Genomic DNA, 14714 nt, shown 5'->3' with positions numbered 1-14714 from the left:
TATGCTGACCTTCTCAACTTAGCGACCTCTTTTGAACCGCATTCTCCGAGTTCAATTAATGCATTTCTGTGGTTTCACCACCTGATGCCCTTGTGTTAGTGGAAAAGCAGCAGGAAAAAGAACAGCAGGTGCACACCCACACTAAGAGAACCGCGAGATGTGTGAGCAGCTGGAGTGTCTGGACTTGTAATAACAGCAGCACACGACCTTCCACCGATTTGAAACCTACGTTCTGTAACTTTCCATTTTACTCCCAGAAGAATAAGGAGAAAAAACGAGCAGGTACCAAATGAAAAAACGTGGATATCAAGACATTTTCATCACACCTATTTGTGTGTGCATTGTGTGAAGCATGCCACATTGTGTATTCTTGTCTTCCACACTTCTATCTAAACGCACCAAAATCTCATTACCAGAAGGAAGAAAAAGTATTGACGGAAAAGATCGAAACTTTCAAAAAAGGTTTGAAGTCAAAATTCAAGGGAAAAAAATCCAACAATGGATGAGTCAGGCGGTCAGAAGTGATGGAAGAGACAAAAGTGCCTCACATGGTTGGCGTCTTTCCTATTTCTTGCAACAGTTTAGCTCGGGTGATTGAAGTCTTAAAATATACTTTGAAATTTCAAAATATTTCCTGATTAACTAAATTCAAGTTTATAGAGGCTCATTCTGTTAAACTGACAACATTCAACATTTAAATGTTTAAAATTCTTGTCTGTAAGTATAATAATGAGCAGAACAATAGAAGTTCACACATTGACTATAAATGAGACCTGGACTGAGCGACCCCTCCCCCCTCACGTTCCAAACAGGAAGTACTCGCTGGATCCATGAAGCCAAAATCCCTTTAAATAAACGGATATTTCATCATTATATTTCTCAGAATAACCGTTCTCACTCTGATACCTTTTCCTTTTTTTTTACATGTTATTGCTAACCTTAAAGGGTAACCAAACACTAAATAAACATTTTACAGCTTTCCCACTATAGTGATTCTCCTGCTCCTTTCCATATGTATTTTGGCTCATAAAAACTCAATCACGCTTTCAACAATTTCAGTAATATTGGTATTAAAATGTCTATGTCATTCAGGACATTACTACGTGTACTTTTAGTATTCATAAATGTTATAGCTTTTGAAATGACAAAATTAGACATTTTTCCAGTTTTTTAGACTAATTTGGGGTTTTGCTAAAATTGTAGCATTATGCTAGCTAATTTGGTAATATTAGACATGTTTGCAGACTTTTTAGGCTAACTTGGAGTTTAGCTCATTTTAGCAACATGCTACCTGTTTTTGGCTAAGTTAGACAAAATGCTAAAAAAATGGCTAAATTGGAAATCTTTCCAGTTCTTTGGGATAATTTGGCGTTTTGCTAATATTTTAACAATATGCTAGCTGTTTTGGGAAAATTAAAAATGTTCCATTTTTTTGGCTAATTTAGCATTTAGCTAATATTTTAGCAAGCTTTCGGCTTTAGCATTTTCAGTTTCAACATCAGCCTAAGCAACCACATTCAGCTTACAGCATTCACACTAGCATTATCACCGGTAATGCCATATATGCCATATATATGTTTTTACTATTAATAAAACTCTAAACATATTACTAGCTGGTATGGTCCCCTAATCAGACAGTGTAACAATTAGTAGACTACGAATATGCTGCTAATTGAACTTTACTATATTTAAATAAAAGCTATGAGGCAGCTACATCCTGATTTTTCAATTTACATTAAATTTTTAACCTTAAGAGTCCTGTTTTGACCTCTGGAGACATATATGGAGACATATAACATAAGTGAATGTGTCTTGTTTGGCTTAATGCATAAACAGAAAGAAAACCGGACCAACAGCCACCACCCCCATCTCCATAGCTCTTTGTGCTGCAACGTATGAGGCTTCTAACTTGAAGGCATTGTCACAGCCGTCACTGACAGGTAACTAAAGCTGCTGTAAGTGGCAGTTACTGCACCTGCAAAGAGACTCAAAATAGCTCCGGCTGGTTGTTTGCTCTGTGGCGTGATGGACGAAAAAAAGGGGGCGAAAAAATATTTTTTCCATCAGTTGAAACCTTCCTCAGATATTCTTGTGGAGGTTGGAGGAAAAAAGGAAATATTCAGCACTAGGTTTGGGTTAGAAGAGTCCTCCGTGATGCATCCAGCTTACTCAGAACAAACAAAGGGGTTTTTTAGAGAAAGGATGAAAAAAAATAGCCAGCAAATTCTCAGTCAGGAATACAGGATCATACTGCAGACTCACATCTATGAATAGAAACCAGCTCGCAGGTGTAGTCCCATGATTGTTATTAAAAATACGCACTCAGTCCACGCATTTCCAAGTGGCCTAGTAATGACGAAGCTCTATCATAGCATATCTGAGCCCTGCTTTGAATGATTGGCTACTTTTTCAATTGCTAATATAACAAACTATCTCCTCCAGAGAATCCACTCATTAATTAGTAAAGTAATGAAACCAGCAGCATTAATATGCAGATAACAGATTCTCATTTTCTCCCAGGCTTGACTATCATATCTCAGACATGAGCATTTGAATAGGAACAAAGCTTTCACTGATGGGGGATCAAACCAAAAAGACGTACAGTTTTTATAATGCATTAAAAAAAAGGAGAAATTTGGGGAAAAAGTTCAGAACTTCTTTTTTTTATTGAAGCTTAAAATCAAACTCACCACACCAGGAAAGATTCTGGTAAGGCGGTCGGCTGCTGCTGTGGCTTTGGACTTCCCTCCTCCAAGGCAATCCTCAAACTCATACAGCGGCTGCCGGACAGGATTGGAGTAGGAGATCTTTGCGTTGTCCACAAACGTGATGTGTCTCACGCCCCATCCCTGCCAAAGAGAGGACAAAACCAGCCACAATTTACAAGTCCAAGAAAACAGAAGTTAGCAGCATTTTAAAACTTTTTTTTTTGTGTTTCTATATGTTTTTGAGGACTTTTCTGATGATGAAAAAAAAAAATATATATATATAAGAAAATTCAGCTCAAATTTGCATTTCTGAATATTTCTTTATTCAAATTGCTGTGAAAAAAAGCAATTTTAAAAGAGCGAATTAGAGACGTAGGAAACTCACTGGGCGGGTATCAGGCTGCCTGCTCCAGCTCTGCAATGAGGAGGGGAAAAGAGGGGCGGGATTGCTCCCCACCAATGTTCCTATCTTGCAATAGACACTTTTTTGTATTTCTATATTTCTGTATTTTACATTCTAATCCAGACAACTGCGTCTCCATTTCCCCTTATGTTGACTCATTGCTTACTTAAAAAGGATTACAATTAGTGATGTCAGAGATTAATTTTTGTGCGATTAATTAATCGTGACCTGTAATTAATTAATCTAATTAATCGATTAGTGCAATTTTTTTTTTTTACCTAATAGTTTCCTCATTTTGAGGTATTTTGTTTAAATTTGTGACAGTGTAGCGCAGTAAAAGATCAAAATAAATTAAAAAAGGTGGCTTTATGAAGTTTTTTTTTGTTATAAAAGACTTTCAACCTTTACTTTGACACCACAGAGGGGTTATTTTCTTTTAGATCTTGAACAATTAAAAAGTAAAGAAAACCACCAGGTTCAGAGTGCTCTAATTTACCACATCAAAAAACAGTAGGAACACTTTTCAGATTAATCCAAAAAATGACTTCAAACTTCTTATTAATACCATAATTTAAATAGTGATATATATTATTCCACAGTTTACCACAACAGCAAGACATGAGTGATTTTATAGTTTAATTTAACGTATTTAGGTAAATTTGATCATTTTAAAGACTGGAATGAAGCAGACAAGAAATAGAGAGGAGAACCTAAGAAGGAAGAACTGAAACACTACGGGGGAATTGGACTATTTGGACGTAGGACGTCTTTTGTGCTTCTTTTTTCTTCTTTTAACTTTAGTTTCATCAGCTGGACAAAAACAAATGCTAAGAGGTGGACTTTACCTCTGAAATTATTTTTTTTGTTTTTTTACTTTTCTTGATGATCATTTTTCAAGAGACAGCAAGCATTGCAAACAACTCCGAGTCAGGTGAGCCGCCTGAAGCAGGTTGGAGCCGTTTGCAGCACCAACCCCTGCTGCACTTTGCTTAAAAAAGGAGCAAAAAGCAGAGAGTGGTTGGAGCGGGAAGATGTTACCATGACAACGAGATGCACTATGTTTGAAATAGTCCACTTTTGTAAAAATAAATTAAAAATAGTCTTAAAGATATAAAAACACTGAAGTTCTAATAATTATTTGTGTGAATGCTAATTCTCCTGCTCTTTTATGTACGTTTTTCGGTACGTAAAAACTCAATCACACTTTCAGCGATTTCAGCAATCTTACTATCAAAATGTTCAACTTGTTCATAACATGTATTTTTGGCATTTCTAAACTTTATAGTTTTTGAAATATTGATCAAAATTAACCGCAAAGGAATTAAAAACGAACATTTTAAGTAGATTACCAACAAGCCTTTAAATATATTCATGGGCTATGTTTTCATCTTTTATAGTCATTTTCAAAAAATTGGAGTTTATCTAATGTTTTAGCAACATGCTAACTTTTTTGGCTAATTTGAGTTTTTTTTAAGCTAATTTAGAGTTTAGCTTCAATTTAGCAACAGGCTAACACTTTTAACTAATTTAGTTTAGCAAGGAATTTGGGGTTGTTTTCGAGTTCAGCTAGTATTTAAGCAACATGCTAACGTTTTTGGGCTAATTTGGGGTTTAGCTAATATTTGAGCAACACGTTAAAACATTTTTCAAAATTGGCATGTATTAGGGATTTTTATGTAATTTTACTACACATTTTTCAGAAATTCAGGTCAACCTTCAGCTCTTTCATAGTTCTTTAATGACATTTCCAGTCTTTTAGCAAATTTAACATTATGCAAATAGTTTTTTGCATTTTCAGCAAATCCCTTCGGGATTTAAAGTAAAATGCATCACCATTTTTAGTAAAAACTTCAGGATCTTCAGCGACTACTTTCAGCTCATTCACAGCTAGCCTTACTGCAGGTAATGCAACTAATTTATTTATTTTTTCATAAATGACCATGGTTTGAACAGAATAAAAGGCTCCTTCAGGTTTGCACTAACACGGAAGAAACCATGCGACACAAAAATGAGATTAACTTGATTTAAAAAAAATATTTCGCTAAGATGCCTGTATTTAAATAATTTCAATAAATCCAATAAAGTGACAACCCTAATTACAATACACCAATTCTGTCTGACCTAAAGTGAGTCAGTGTGCAAGTCAAAATCAATAAAATGATTTCTCTATGAAAGCCACACACTGAAAACCCTTTCTGTTAGTTGTCAGAATCCCCCAGATGATTAGATGATGATGATGCTGGAAATCATTCATGAAACTGTAACACTTTTCAAAAACAATATTGTCCTGAAGTCGGAGCGTTTCCAAAGGGACTCCTGTGCTAACAGTTCCATGAGTCTGGGTTGAATTCCCAGTAAGAAGAGCGAGAGTTAACCGGCTGGTCCTGACAGTGGAGCGATGAATCTCATCAGAATCTTGCTCAGCTAAGTTTAAAATTTGCTTTTAACCCTTTACCACCGGTGACGCTAAAACAAAAAATCTTTAACTTTTCAACCGTTAACGTGATTAACATAATTCCAGTGAATCAAAGAACATAAACACTGGAGCTCTGGTGTTAAATGGTTAATACAGTGTTTTTTTTTTGGTCCTACCATTAGAGTACGTGCCACATTGCAGCCCAATGTCCCAGCACCTAGAAGGAGACACTTGGTGTTGACCACTTTATCCAGGTCCAAGGACGGAACCAGCCTCCACCTCATCAGCTTCAGGTTCAGGTCCACGGATGACTCTGCAAGCCTGGAATCCAAAAAGAAGTTAGAACACAAACGTAGGATAGACAACTACTTCATTTACTGCAAAAGATTCCAATTCACGGGCGTCAGACCAATACCAGACCGGTTCCAGTACCACAGAGAAAAAAAAGATATATGTTTTTCATTTGATTTCTAATCTGAATCTGAAGGAAGTTTTATTTTGGAAAACTACACAACATCCAACTTATTCTTGATGCATGATGTGTTAAAAAACCATGCAGTACTTTTTTAACCACCTAAACTCACCCAAGCTAATAAAACCAACAAAAAACAAAGATATTTGAAAGTTTCTTTTTGCAGAAAATAGCCAGTAAGAAAACAGAAGAAAAGCCTTTGACTTCAAAATAAAAGACATCTATGTTAAAGAGACAAAAACTAGGAGTTTTTACTCCAAATATGAATTCATTGGGACAGTTGTTACCACAAACTGGGCATTTTCTGACTTCAGTCCCTTTACTTTACACTTTCCTCTTTGCCACTTTAAAACACGTGTGATTTCTAAGTCATCTTACTTATAACCACAAGTGCAATTTCCCCCTTTTTATATATCTTTGTTCTCGCACTATAACTTTATTTTTGGAAAAGATTTGTGACTCGTCTAACTTTTTGTCCTATGTACATACTATCCACCTCTATTTGTATTTGTAAGGCTGCTGAAACATTGGAATTTCCCCAATGTTAGACAAATAAACGATTATCTTATCTTAAACCATAATAATAATAATGCATATCATTTGAGAACCAGCTGTCTAATGCTGCAACTTTATTATTATTTTTAGAAAATATCAGTTTCAGCAACCTTTTTTTTTTTTTTTAAATCCCTCGCATCTTAAAAGTCGTACGAGGCTGAAGTTGGTGTTCAATTTTGTAGCTTCCACTTTCAAAATTATCTGTTACTGGAAAATCAATATCACATTTTAATGGTTCCTACATGAAATCCAGTGTTCAAATAAACTTTAAAGCAGCTGCAGATGTTGAAGATACATTTTGTTCACGAAACTTCAGGGAATCAAGACGATAAATAAAAAAATCTGATTGACAGAAAATATTGTCTGACAATAAACTAGTCCAAGGTTTGAAAAAGGTTAGAGACCACTGCTTTACAGAATCCATCGTCCAAAACCTCGTTTCCACTGAGCATTCCGGTACGGGAGGAGAAGTACGGGACGATCCAGTTAATTCTGGTGAGTGTTTCAACCCAGTTAGGCCTCGCTTCCTCTGAGCGGTTTGTTTTCACGGTGCATGCGTGGTGTGGCGTGTCATTGCATCATTGCAGTGCGAGGACTAGAAAAGCAACAACAATGTATTTTTCTTGCTTTACTTTGTGTACATCGTGTATAACAGGAATTCAAAGTTATTTGAAAGAAGATTGCGTGTGGCTAAAAAGAATACTGCCGTAAAGAGGAAACGCTAGCTTAGCACGATGCTGATGCTTTCTAATGTCGTCACTTTCGGACAATCAGTGAGCAGCTAAAGCGGCTTCGCCCCAACCATCCTGTTCTATTTCTCTATGGACCTATACAGATGGGGGCCCTCAAGAGGTACGGGTCAGAACTGTTAAATGGGTCCATTTAACAATGGAAACACTTAAAGTACCAGATCAAACCAGACCGTACTGTACAGGACTGCTAAGTGAAACGAGGGTTCAATGTCTTTTACCTTTTGGGGTCCATGCACTCACTCAGGTTGACCATCCTGGGTCCCATGGCTCCCTTTGCGTTTTTTTCCCAACCTACACTTTTAGGACAACCTAAAATTAGAGCGAAGAGGTCGATTAGTGATGTTCTTTACAACTGCAAATAACCTTAAACTAAAAAGATTTAACGCATTAGTCGGATGTAAGCAGTTAGGAATGAATCATAGTTCGAACGTTGAAGGTTTTTGAACGTCAGAGGCAGGAAAAAAACAAAAGAAACTGTTTTTCTACAGCAAATGGTTTTAATGTTGCAGCAGACGCTGGCGCAACACTTAACTGCTCTCTACAATCTGGCGTTGGCAGCTACACGCTGCAAAGAAGACTGAATAAAAGCCCAGTTTTAACAGAGAAAATGTAATAGAAATAAGTGATGCTCCTTTTTCACTGACTTGCTAAAATGTCCAGTTTTAGAGTTATGGTAAACACATCTGTCCACTTATGGATTTAGAACTTGGTTTATTAGACGGTATTGATTAATCCCTTTAAACATAAATGTAAACCGAATAGCTGTACAAATTTCACTGCATGAATATATATCTTCTGTGAGTTAATTAAAAGCCATACTGCTGTGACGGGGAAGATTGAGGCAAACAAAGCCTGCCGATCTTAGCTCATCGAAAGCTTCCACAGATCACAGAGCGATCCCCGTCTCTGATTCTTTATTAAAATTCAAATAACTTTCCTTGTTTGGCAGAACATAGGATAACAGGGCAGTAGAGCGGCTCAAAAAAAAGAATGAATTCAAGCCTTTTTCAAGAAAAAGCTATAAGCAAAACTACAAATGCCCGAATGAGCAGAGACATCTATTATTGAGTCGTGCAACAAGTTGCAAACAAATAAAACTGGGATCACCGGAATGGCTGGAGAGTTCAGGTAACTGGATCTGGAAGATGACACTGTGCTGAATGGAGCGGCTTCCCTGCAGGGTTCTGTCTCGGAAACACAGCACCTCCACCACGTCCAACTTGGAACCCCTGATGGAGCACACAAACCCATTCAGAATGAGGAAGAGGAGAGGAGGCTTTTTTAAGATCTTAAAATGTAGTCACTTGAATTACCTTCAATAATGTTAGTGTGAATGCTATTTGCTGAATGTAGTCACTGAATTTGAAATATGCTAAATGGTTTGAAATTCTGTTATAATCTCACAATTAAGTTGACTATAAAAATCCTCAATAGATGCCAATTTTACAGAAACATTTAGTGTGTTGCTTAAATATGAGCTAAACCTTAGTAGATGCCAAATTTGCCCATTTTTGCAAAAAAAAAAAATGCTAGCACTTTGCTAATATACTAGTCAAACTCCAAAACAGCCTAAAAACACATCAGTAGATGCCAAATTTGCAAGTTTTCTGCCAATTTTTGCCAAAAAAAACCCTAGCACTTTGCTAATAAATAAGCTAAAGTCCAACATACTTAAAAACATTTTAACCAAAAAGAGTTAGCATGTTGCTAAAATACTAGCAAACATCTAAAATAGCTTAAACAAACCTAAGTAAATGCGAAATTAGTCAAAAATGTTAGCTTGTTGCTAATATATAAGCTAATATTTTAATTAGCTTAAAAACCATTTGATAGGAAAATTAGCCAAATGATTTTGCTCAATAGTTAAAAAATATTAAGTTTTTGAATACCAAAAATAAAAGCAGTAATGTCCTGAATGAGCTGAACGTTTTGATACCAATATTGCTGAAATCGCTGAAAGTGACGAGTTTTTACGTGTTGAAAAACATACGGATTGGAGCAGGAGATTCACTGTTGTGTGAATGCTTAATATACATTCACACAATTACTGTGTTAAAATGAAACGAGCTCTTGCTCTCGAGTTCTTGAAACAAAATAACACATTTCCTTCTGCAATGAATCTATTTTCTGCATCCAGCTGTGCCTTGAAAAACAAATGACTTGCACTAGACTGGTGAGGCTTAGAGACTGCCTGCTTCCAAATGCAAATAACAATTAGGATTAATACCCATTTGTGCGACAACTAATAACTGATGCATAAAAAGAAGTCAGGAAATGACTGATTTTATGTTTCACCAAGCATGGCCTGTAAAAAAAAATAAAAACTGTTGCAGATAATATGAAAAGGTTTTCGCACTTTGACAGCTAAATGTGGTTTAGCCGTCAAAGTGATGATGATATCAGTTCTTCATTTTTAGGCTTACTACTTCATTGTGTGACTCATCGGCTTTACTCCTCTGCAGCATCCACAGTTCTGTACATCTTCCTTCTTCAAAACACTTCTCACACTTACCAAGATCGTGTGAGACAACGTTGCTGCCCCCTCCACAAATCTCTCTATACTACCGCAGGACCAAATGCTACTCCACTCGTCATCTTCATTGTCTTCTGTGTTTAAGATATATGCTAACTAAAAAAAAAGGACTATTAGGTTTATTAAACATTTAAAGAATTATGCAGCTTCTTTCCTTCATTTGTTTCTGGCATTTAAACAAGATTAAATCAAATGAGGTTGGCATCTGAAACAAAGGAACCATTTTTCACAAAAGAAAGTTTTGACGTAAAAAATAGAAAATAGTGGAAACACTGAGGCTAAAATTTGAGGAGCCACAGCAAAGGTTAAAACATTAGTTAAAACAATAAAAATTGAAAGACAATAAAACAATAAAAATTATATAACAAAATAAAATAAATGAATACCACACTGTGGCTAAAATTTGATGAGGGACTGCATGGAATTAAAAGATAAACAAGGTAAAAACATAAAAATGATAAAATTAGTTGTCGCAGTCTAACCGACTAGTCGTGGCGGCCATATTGTCTTCCTCACTGATTTTTGCTACTTCCTGCTTCACAGCATCCACCTCTTCTACTGGGTTCTTTAACAATTTTAAAATGATCAGACCTTTGAAGTTCTCCTTCCATCTTTCCATCACACTTGTGTAACTTGTCAACAACCCTGTCCTTGTTTCTTTGTTCATCTTTACAGATCCACCTCTACTGTCCCTCCTTTGTGTCCTCCAACTCCTCATACGCCCTTTCTTTGGCCGTTGTCACCTTCACCCTCTGCCGCATCTCAGTGTCCCACTTTTTCTGAGCTAACACACTCCTGAACTTCTTCTTATCTGCTTTCCTCACTCCAGATGACACAGGTAGTACCTTCCTCCCAATCTCCCTGAACACTTATAGCTCTTGTCCAGTCATCTAGAAGAACCTCCGTGTCTTCTTTTTACAGCTTCCTGCATTCCCGTCCTGAACACCTAGCTTAGCCCTCACTTCCCCGTCACCTCTGTTTTTCTCACCCACGTCTCTCAAAGTGTGCCCCGAGCACCACTCTCTCCCCCCTCTAGGGATACCACGGAGCACCTCGTCCATCCCCCTCCACAATTCTCCTCTGGCTCACATCCTAACTGAGGGGCAAAACCGCCGACAGCATTCAACATCACACCTTCAACTTCCACCTTCAGACTCATCTCGCTCTCTGACACTGTTCACCCCGAGATTATTTTTAGCAAACTCCTCCTTCATGATTCTCGTTCCATCCACGCCATGATAGAACAGCTTGAACCTGCTCCTGATCGATTAGTGTTGCTCCTTTTCCATCTGGTCTCCTGAACACAGTAGATCCATCTTTTTTTCTCTATATGTCGGACAACTCAAGTTTTCCCTGTCAAAAGTCTTCCTATTGCACTTTTTTCACCAACACTGCAAACACAGACACTGTAGAAATAAGTCAAAAACGTTCAAATAAGCAAAACAATCTGTCAATGGGGTAAGAAAAATAACCCTTTAACACTGAAGCTCCAGTTTTTATGTTCTTTGATTTACTGTAATTTTTTTAAATGTTAACACGATCAGCGTAATTCCAGCAGATTCTGAAGGAGTTTAGAGTTTACCTAAGATTTTAGCAACATGCTAACGTTTTTGGCTAATTTGTTATCTACTGAGGTTTATATAGGCTAATTTAGAGTTTAGCTTCTATTTTAGCAACAGGCTAACGTTTTTGACTAATTTTGTCTACTTAGGAATTTTAGGCTATTTTGGAGTTTAGGTATTATTTAAGCAATGTGCTAACTTTTTTTGTTTGCAATTTGGCATCTACTGAGTTTTTTATGCTAATGTAGAGTTTAGCTTCTATTTTAGCAACAGGCTAACATTTGTGGCTAATTTTGTTTTCTGAGGAATTTTAGGCTATTTTGGAGTTTATCGAGTATTTAAGCAATGAACTAGCTTTTTTTGGCTAATTTTAGGCTAATCTACTAAGATTTTTTGGGGCTAATTTGGAGTTTAGCTCATATTTAAGCAACACGCTAAATATTTTTGCAAAAATGGCATGTATTTGGGATTTTTAAGCAAATTTCCAACATTTTTTTCAGAAATTTAGGTCAACTTCAGCGCTCTTTCATAGTTCTTTAACAAACTTTCTAGTCTTTTAGCAAATGTAACATTTTGCAAATAGTTTTTGCATTTTCAGCAAATCCCTTCAGCAATTAAGGTAAATTGCATCACCATCTTCAGCAAAAAGCTTCAATATCTTCAGCGAGTGAGTAATAATGTTATTTTTCTTCTTACATTTATGTTATTTTCTTGTTTTAATGCATTTCATTCTTTCTGTAATGAATTTGAGTTTGTTGTTTTGGCTAAAATCAATGCTTTAAATAAATCAAACCAATAAATGCATTTATTTTTTTTGGATTAAAAAAATAATAATTTAGATATTTTGGTTCACATCATTTTCAAATTTATATAAAATGTAAAAAAATTTAAAACCATGAACAACTGTTTGCTACTTTGACAACTTTTAGGTTGTTTTTTTCTTTATAGGCAAACAGGATACTCAGAAAATGCATATTGCATTTCTTTCTAGGCATATAAAATCCTCAGAGGAACAATGATGTGTAATGTCTTAGCCTGCCTCCTTAGTCAAAAGCCGAAATTAGAAGTTGAGTGGGAAAGTTGGCGGGAACTTTGCGGCTCTCAGTAATTAAGAGGGAGCAGCCGTATGTTGTCAACCTGCTGATTAACCGTTTCCCCTGGAGGTTTGCAGACCTCTATTAAAGCGCCCATTTTTGTCACTTTTCTGGGAAGCCGCAATCAGGTGTGTGTTAACACAGCAGTTAGGTAAGCTTGTGCGTGTTTAAGCTTGTGATTAGGATTTGTCAGATATGAAACTGATGAACACATCGAATCAGTTAAAGGGGGAAAAGCAGAGCAGCATCTGCTCAGGAGCGTCACTTAAGGCTGGAAATTAGCTTTTATACTTAATTAGATGTGCCTTTTTTGACAGTGTGATTTCTCTTGTTTTGCTCAAATTGATTTACAAAAGAAGATTTCATAGAGCTGAGCTTCCACAGCTCAAGATATGAAGCATTTACCAGCTTCTAAATAAATGCTGTGACCCACAGTTATAAAGGTCGACATCATTTAACAAGGTTGAGTGAACAACAGAGAAGGAGCGTCAATGATCTGCATAAACCACAAAAAAAGAGAGTTTTATGACCGTTTCATTGCAGCGAATGGATGTTTCAGGTCAACCACATGTTTGCTATGTCTACATCAATTACTCAGTGATAAACAGATTTCACAGCATTACCATCTGCTTTTAGCACTTAAACTAAATGTATCTTTTCAATTGACACAATAATTGATGATTGGTGATTAATCTGCTTCTGGAGGGCTTTTTTTTTGCAAGAATAAAACTAAAACCCACCTGTTTTCCTTTTTTTTATGAGACAGTCAACCCTAGAGTATTACACCCTTGAGCTTAGAGTAAATATTTAAACTGTTCCTTCCAACAGTTTACTGGTCAAACATTATCTTATAAATGAGCAATTCTGCAGGAGAACATGAGAAATTCAATATTTTTTCATACAAAAAAGATGATTTTTCAAATAACTGGCCAATCAACTTTAATATTATTGCAAATTATTTAAAAGGGGAAGGAAAATACAGTGCTGATGAAGGCTTCATAAACAATGTTCTACAGCAAAAACAGGGTTGCTGCAACAGTCCAGTTGGAAAACTCAAATTCTAAAGGCTAAAGCAACAGAGTAAAAGAGAGTAAGAAGAGATTTCTCCTCCTTGAGAAAAAATCTATAAAATATTATTGCTGCTTTCAAAATCAGCAAGAACATGACAACCAATTCTACTGCAGTATGGATTTTTGCTTTTTAACTCCTGACACCATTCCTGTGCCGCCAGACATTTAGGCAAAAAAAGGAATTTATCTAACAGAACACACAAATAATATATTTTATTTTCAGCACTTCCTGCTATGTACATTTTTATTAATATTATTATTTTTTATTTGGACTCTGCTAGTGCTACATATTCTGTTGTAAAGCCTGAGCTCTTTACAGTTAAAAACATATATAAAATTGCTTGTTAGGAAAGAAAATCAACATATACGTGAGAAGATAGTTGAAAAAAAAATGGCTTGTAAATTGATCTTTAAGTGTTTTTCTGAGTCCAAGATAAAAATAAGGTCGGAAATCACTGTATTAAAAATAAATTGTAAAAGGAAGCATCTTATAGAGCAAACAGGAAGTACATTTTCTGAGTGGCTGAGTAATATGTGATGTTTTTCCCAGAACACAGAAACATAGAAATGCAGGTGTAGTTTACCACTGGTGAGCCAAGAGGGCCAACAGATTCCTCAGAGGCCAGCCAGGATGTTGAGACAGAGTACACGGATCATAGAAGCCCACAGTCACCTACAAAACCAAACAAAGTGTGTTTGCCTTACCAGAGGAATGTGTGCTCATGCAAAAAAAAGACTTCAGTTTATTAGATTAGATAATCATTTAATAGTTTGTGATAAGTTCTGCTGAAGGAGAGGTGGTAAAATAGCTTAACATTACATAATGGAATGGTGGACAACTGAGCTCAAAAGATCTAAAGTTATATTCACTTGTAATCTGCTGAAGTTTAACGTTTTTAGTTTGTGATTTGGGCAAAACGCACAAAATATAAAAATATAATGCTACTGACTTCACCCTCCAGGGATCTGTAGCCCTTTACAGTAAAAGAGCCATTTGGGCCAGTTTTCAACTAATCAAAACTTAGCAGGAGCCAAAATATGGAGCTAAATTAGGGCCAATATTATTTGAAATCCAAATTCAATTCAATTCAATTTTATTTATAAAGCCCAAAATCACAAAGAAAATTTGCCTCATTGGGCTTCATGCAG

The 14714-nt window shown here is 36.1% G+C and overlaps 1 protein-coding gene across 2 annotated transcripts in view; it reads right to left on the bottom strand.

Moving 5' to 3' along the window:
• Positions 1–14714, bottom strand: part of atg7 (ATG7 autophagy related 7 homolog (S. cerevisiae)) — a 103527-nt gene that overhangs the window by 59956 nt on the left and 28857 nt on the right. For both annotated transcript variants that reach the window (XM_024269326.2, XM_024269327.2), the window contains 5 exons: positions 14150–14238; positions 8414–8535; positions 7525–7615; positions 5704–5848; positions 2691–2849 (listed from right to left, as the gene is read on the bottom strand). In XM_024269326.2, the coding sequence (XP_024125094.1) occupies positions 2691–2849; positions 5704–5848; positions 7525–7615; positions 8414–8535; positions 14150–14238 (606 nt within the window). The remainder of the gene's footprint in view (positions 1–2690; positions 2850–5703; positions 5849–7524; positions 7616–8413; positions 8536–14149; positions 14239–14714) is intronic.

The sequence above is a fragment of the Oryzias melastigma genome, linkage group LG5 (assembly GCF_002922805.2).
Source record: "Oryzias melastigma strain HK-1 linkage group LG5, ASM292280v2, whole genome shotgun sequence".
Lineage (NCBI taxonomy): Eukaryota > Metazoa > Chordata > Actinopteri > Beloniformes > Adrianichthyidae > Oryzias > Oryzias melastigma.
This window is presented reverse-complemented; position numbering and strand designations above follow the sequence as displayed.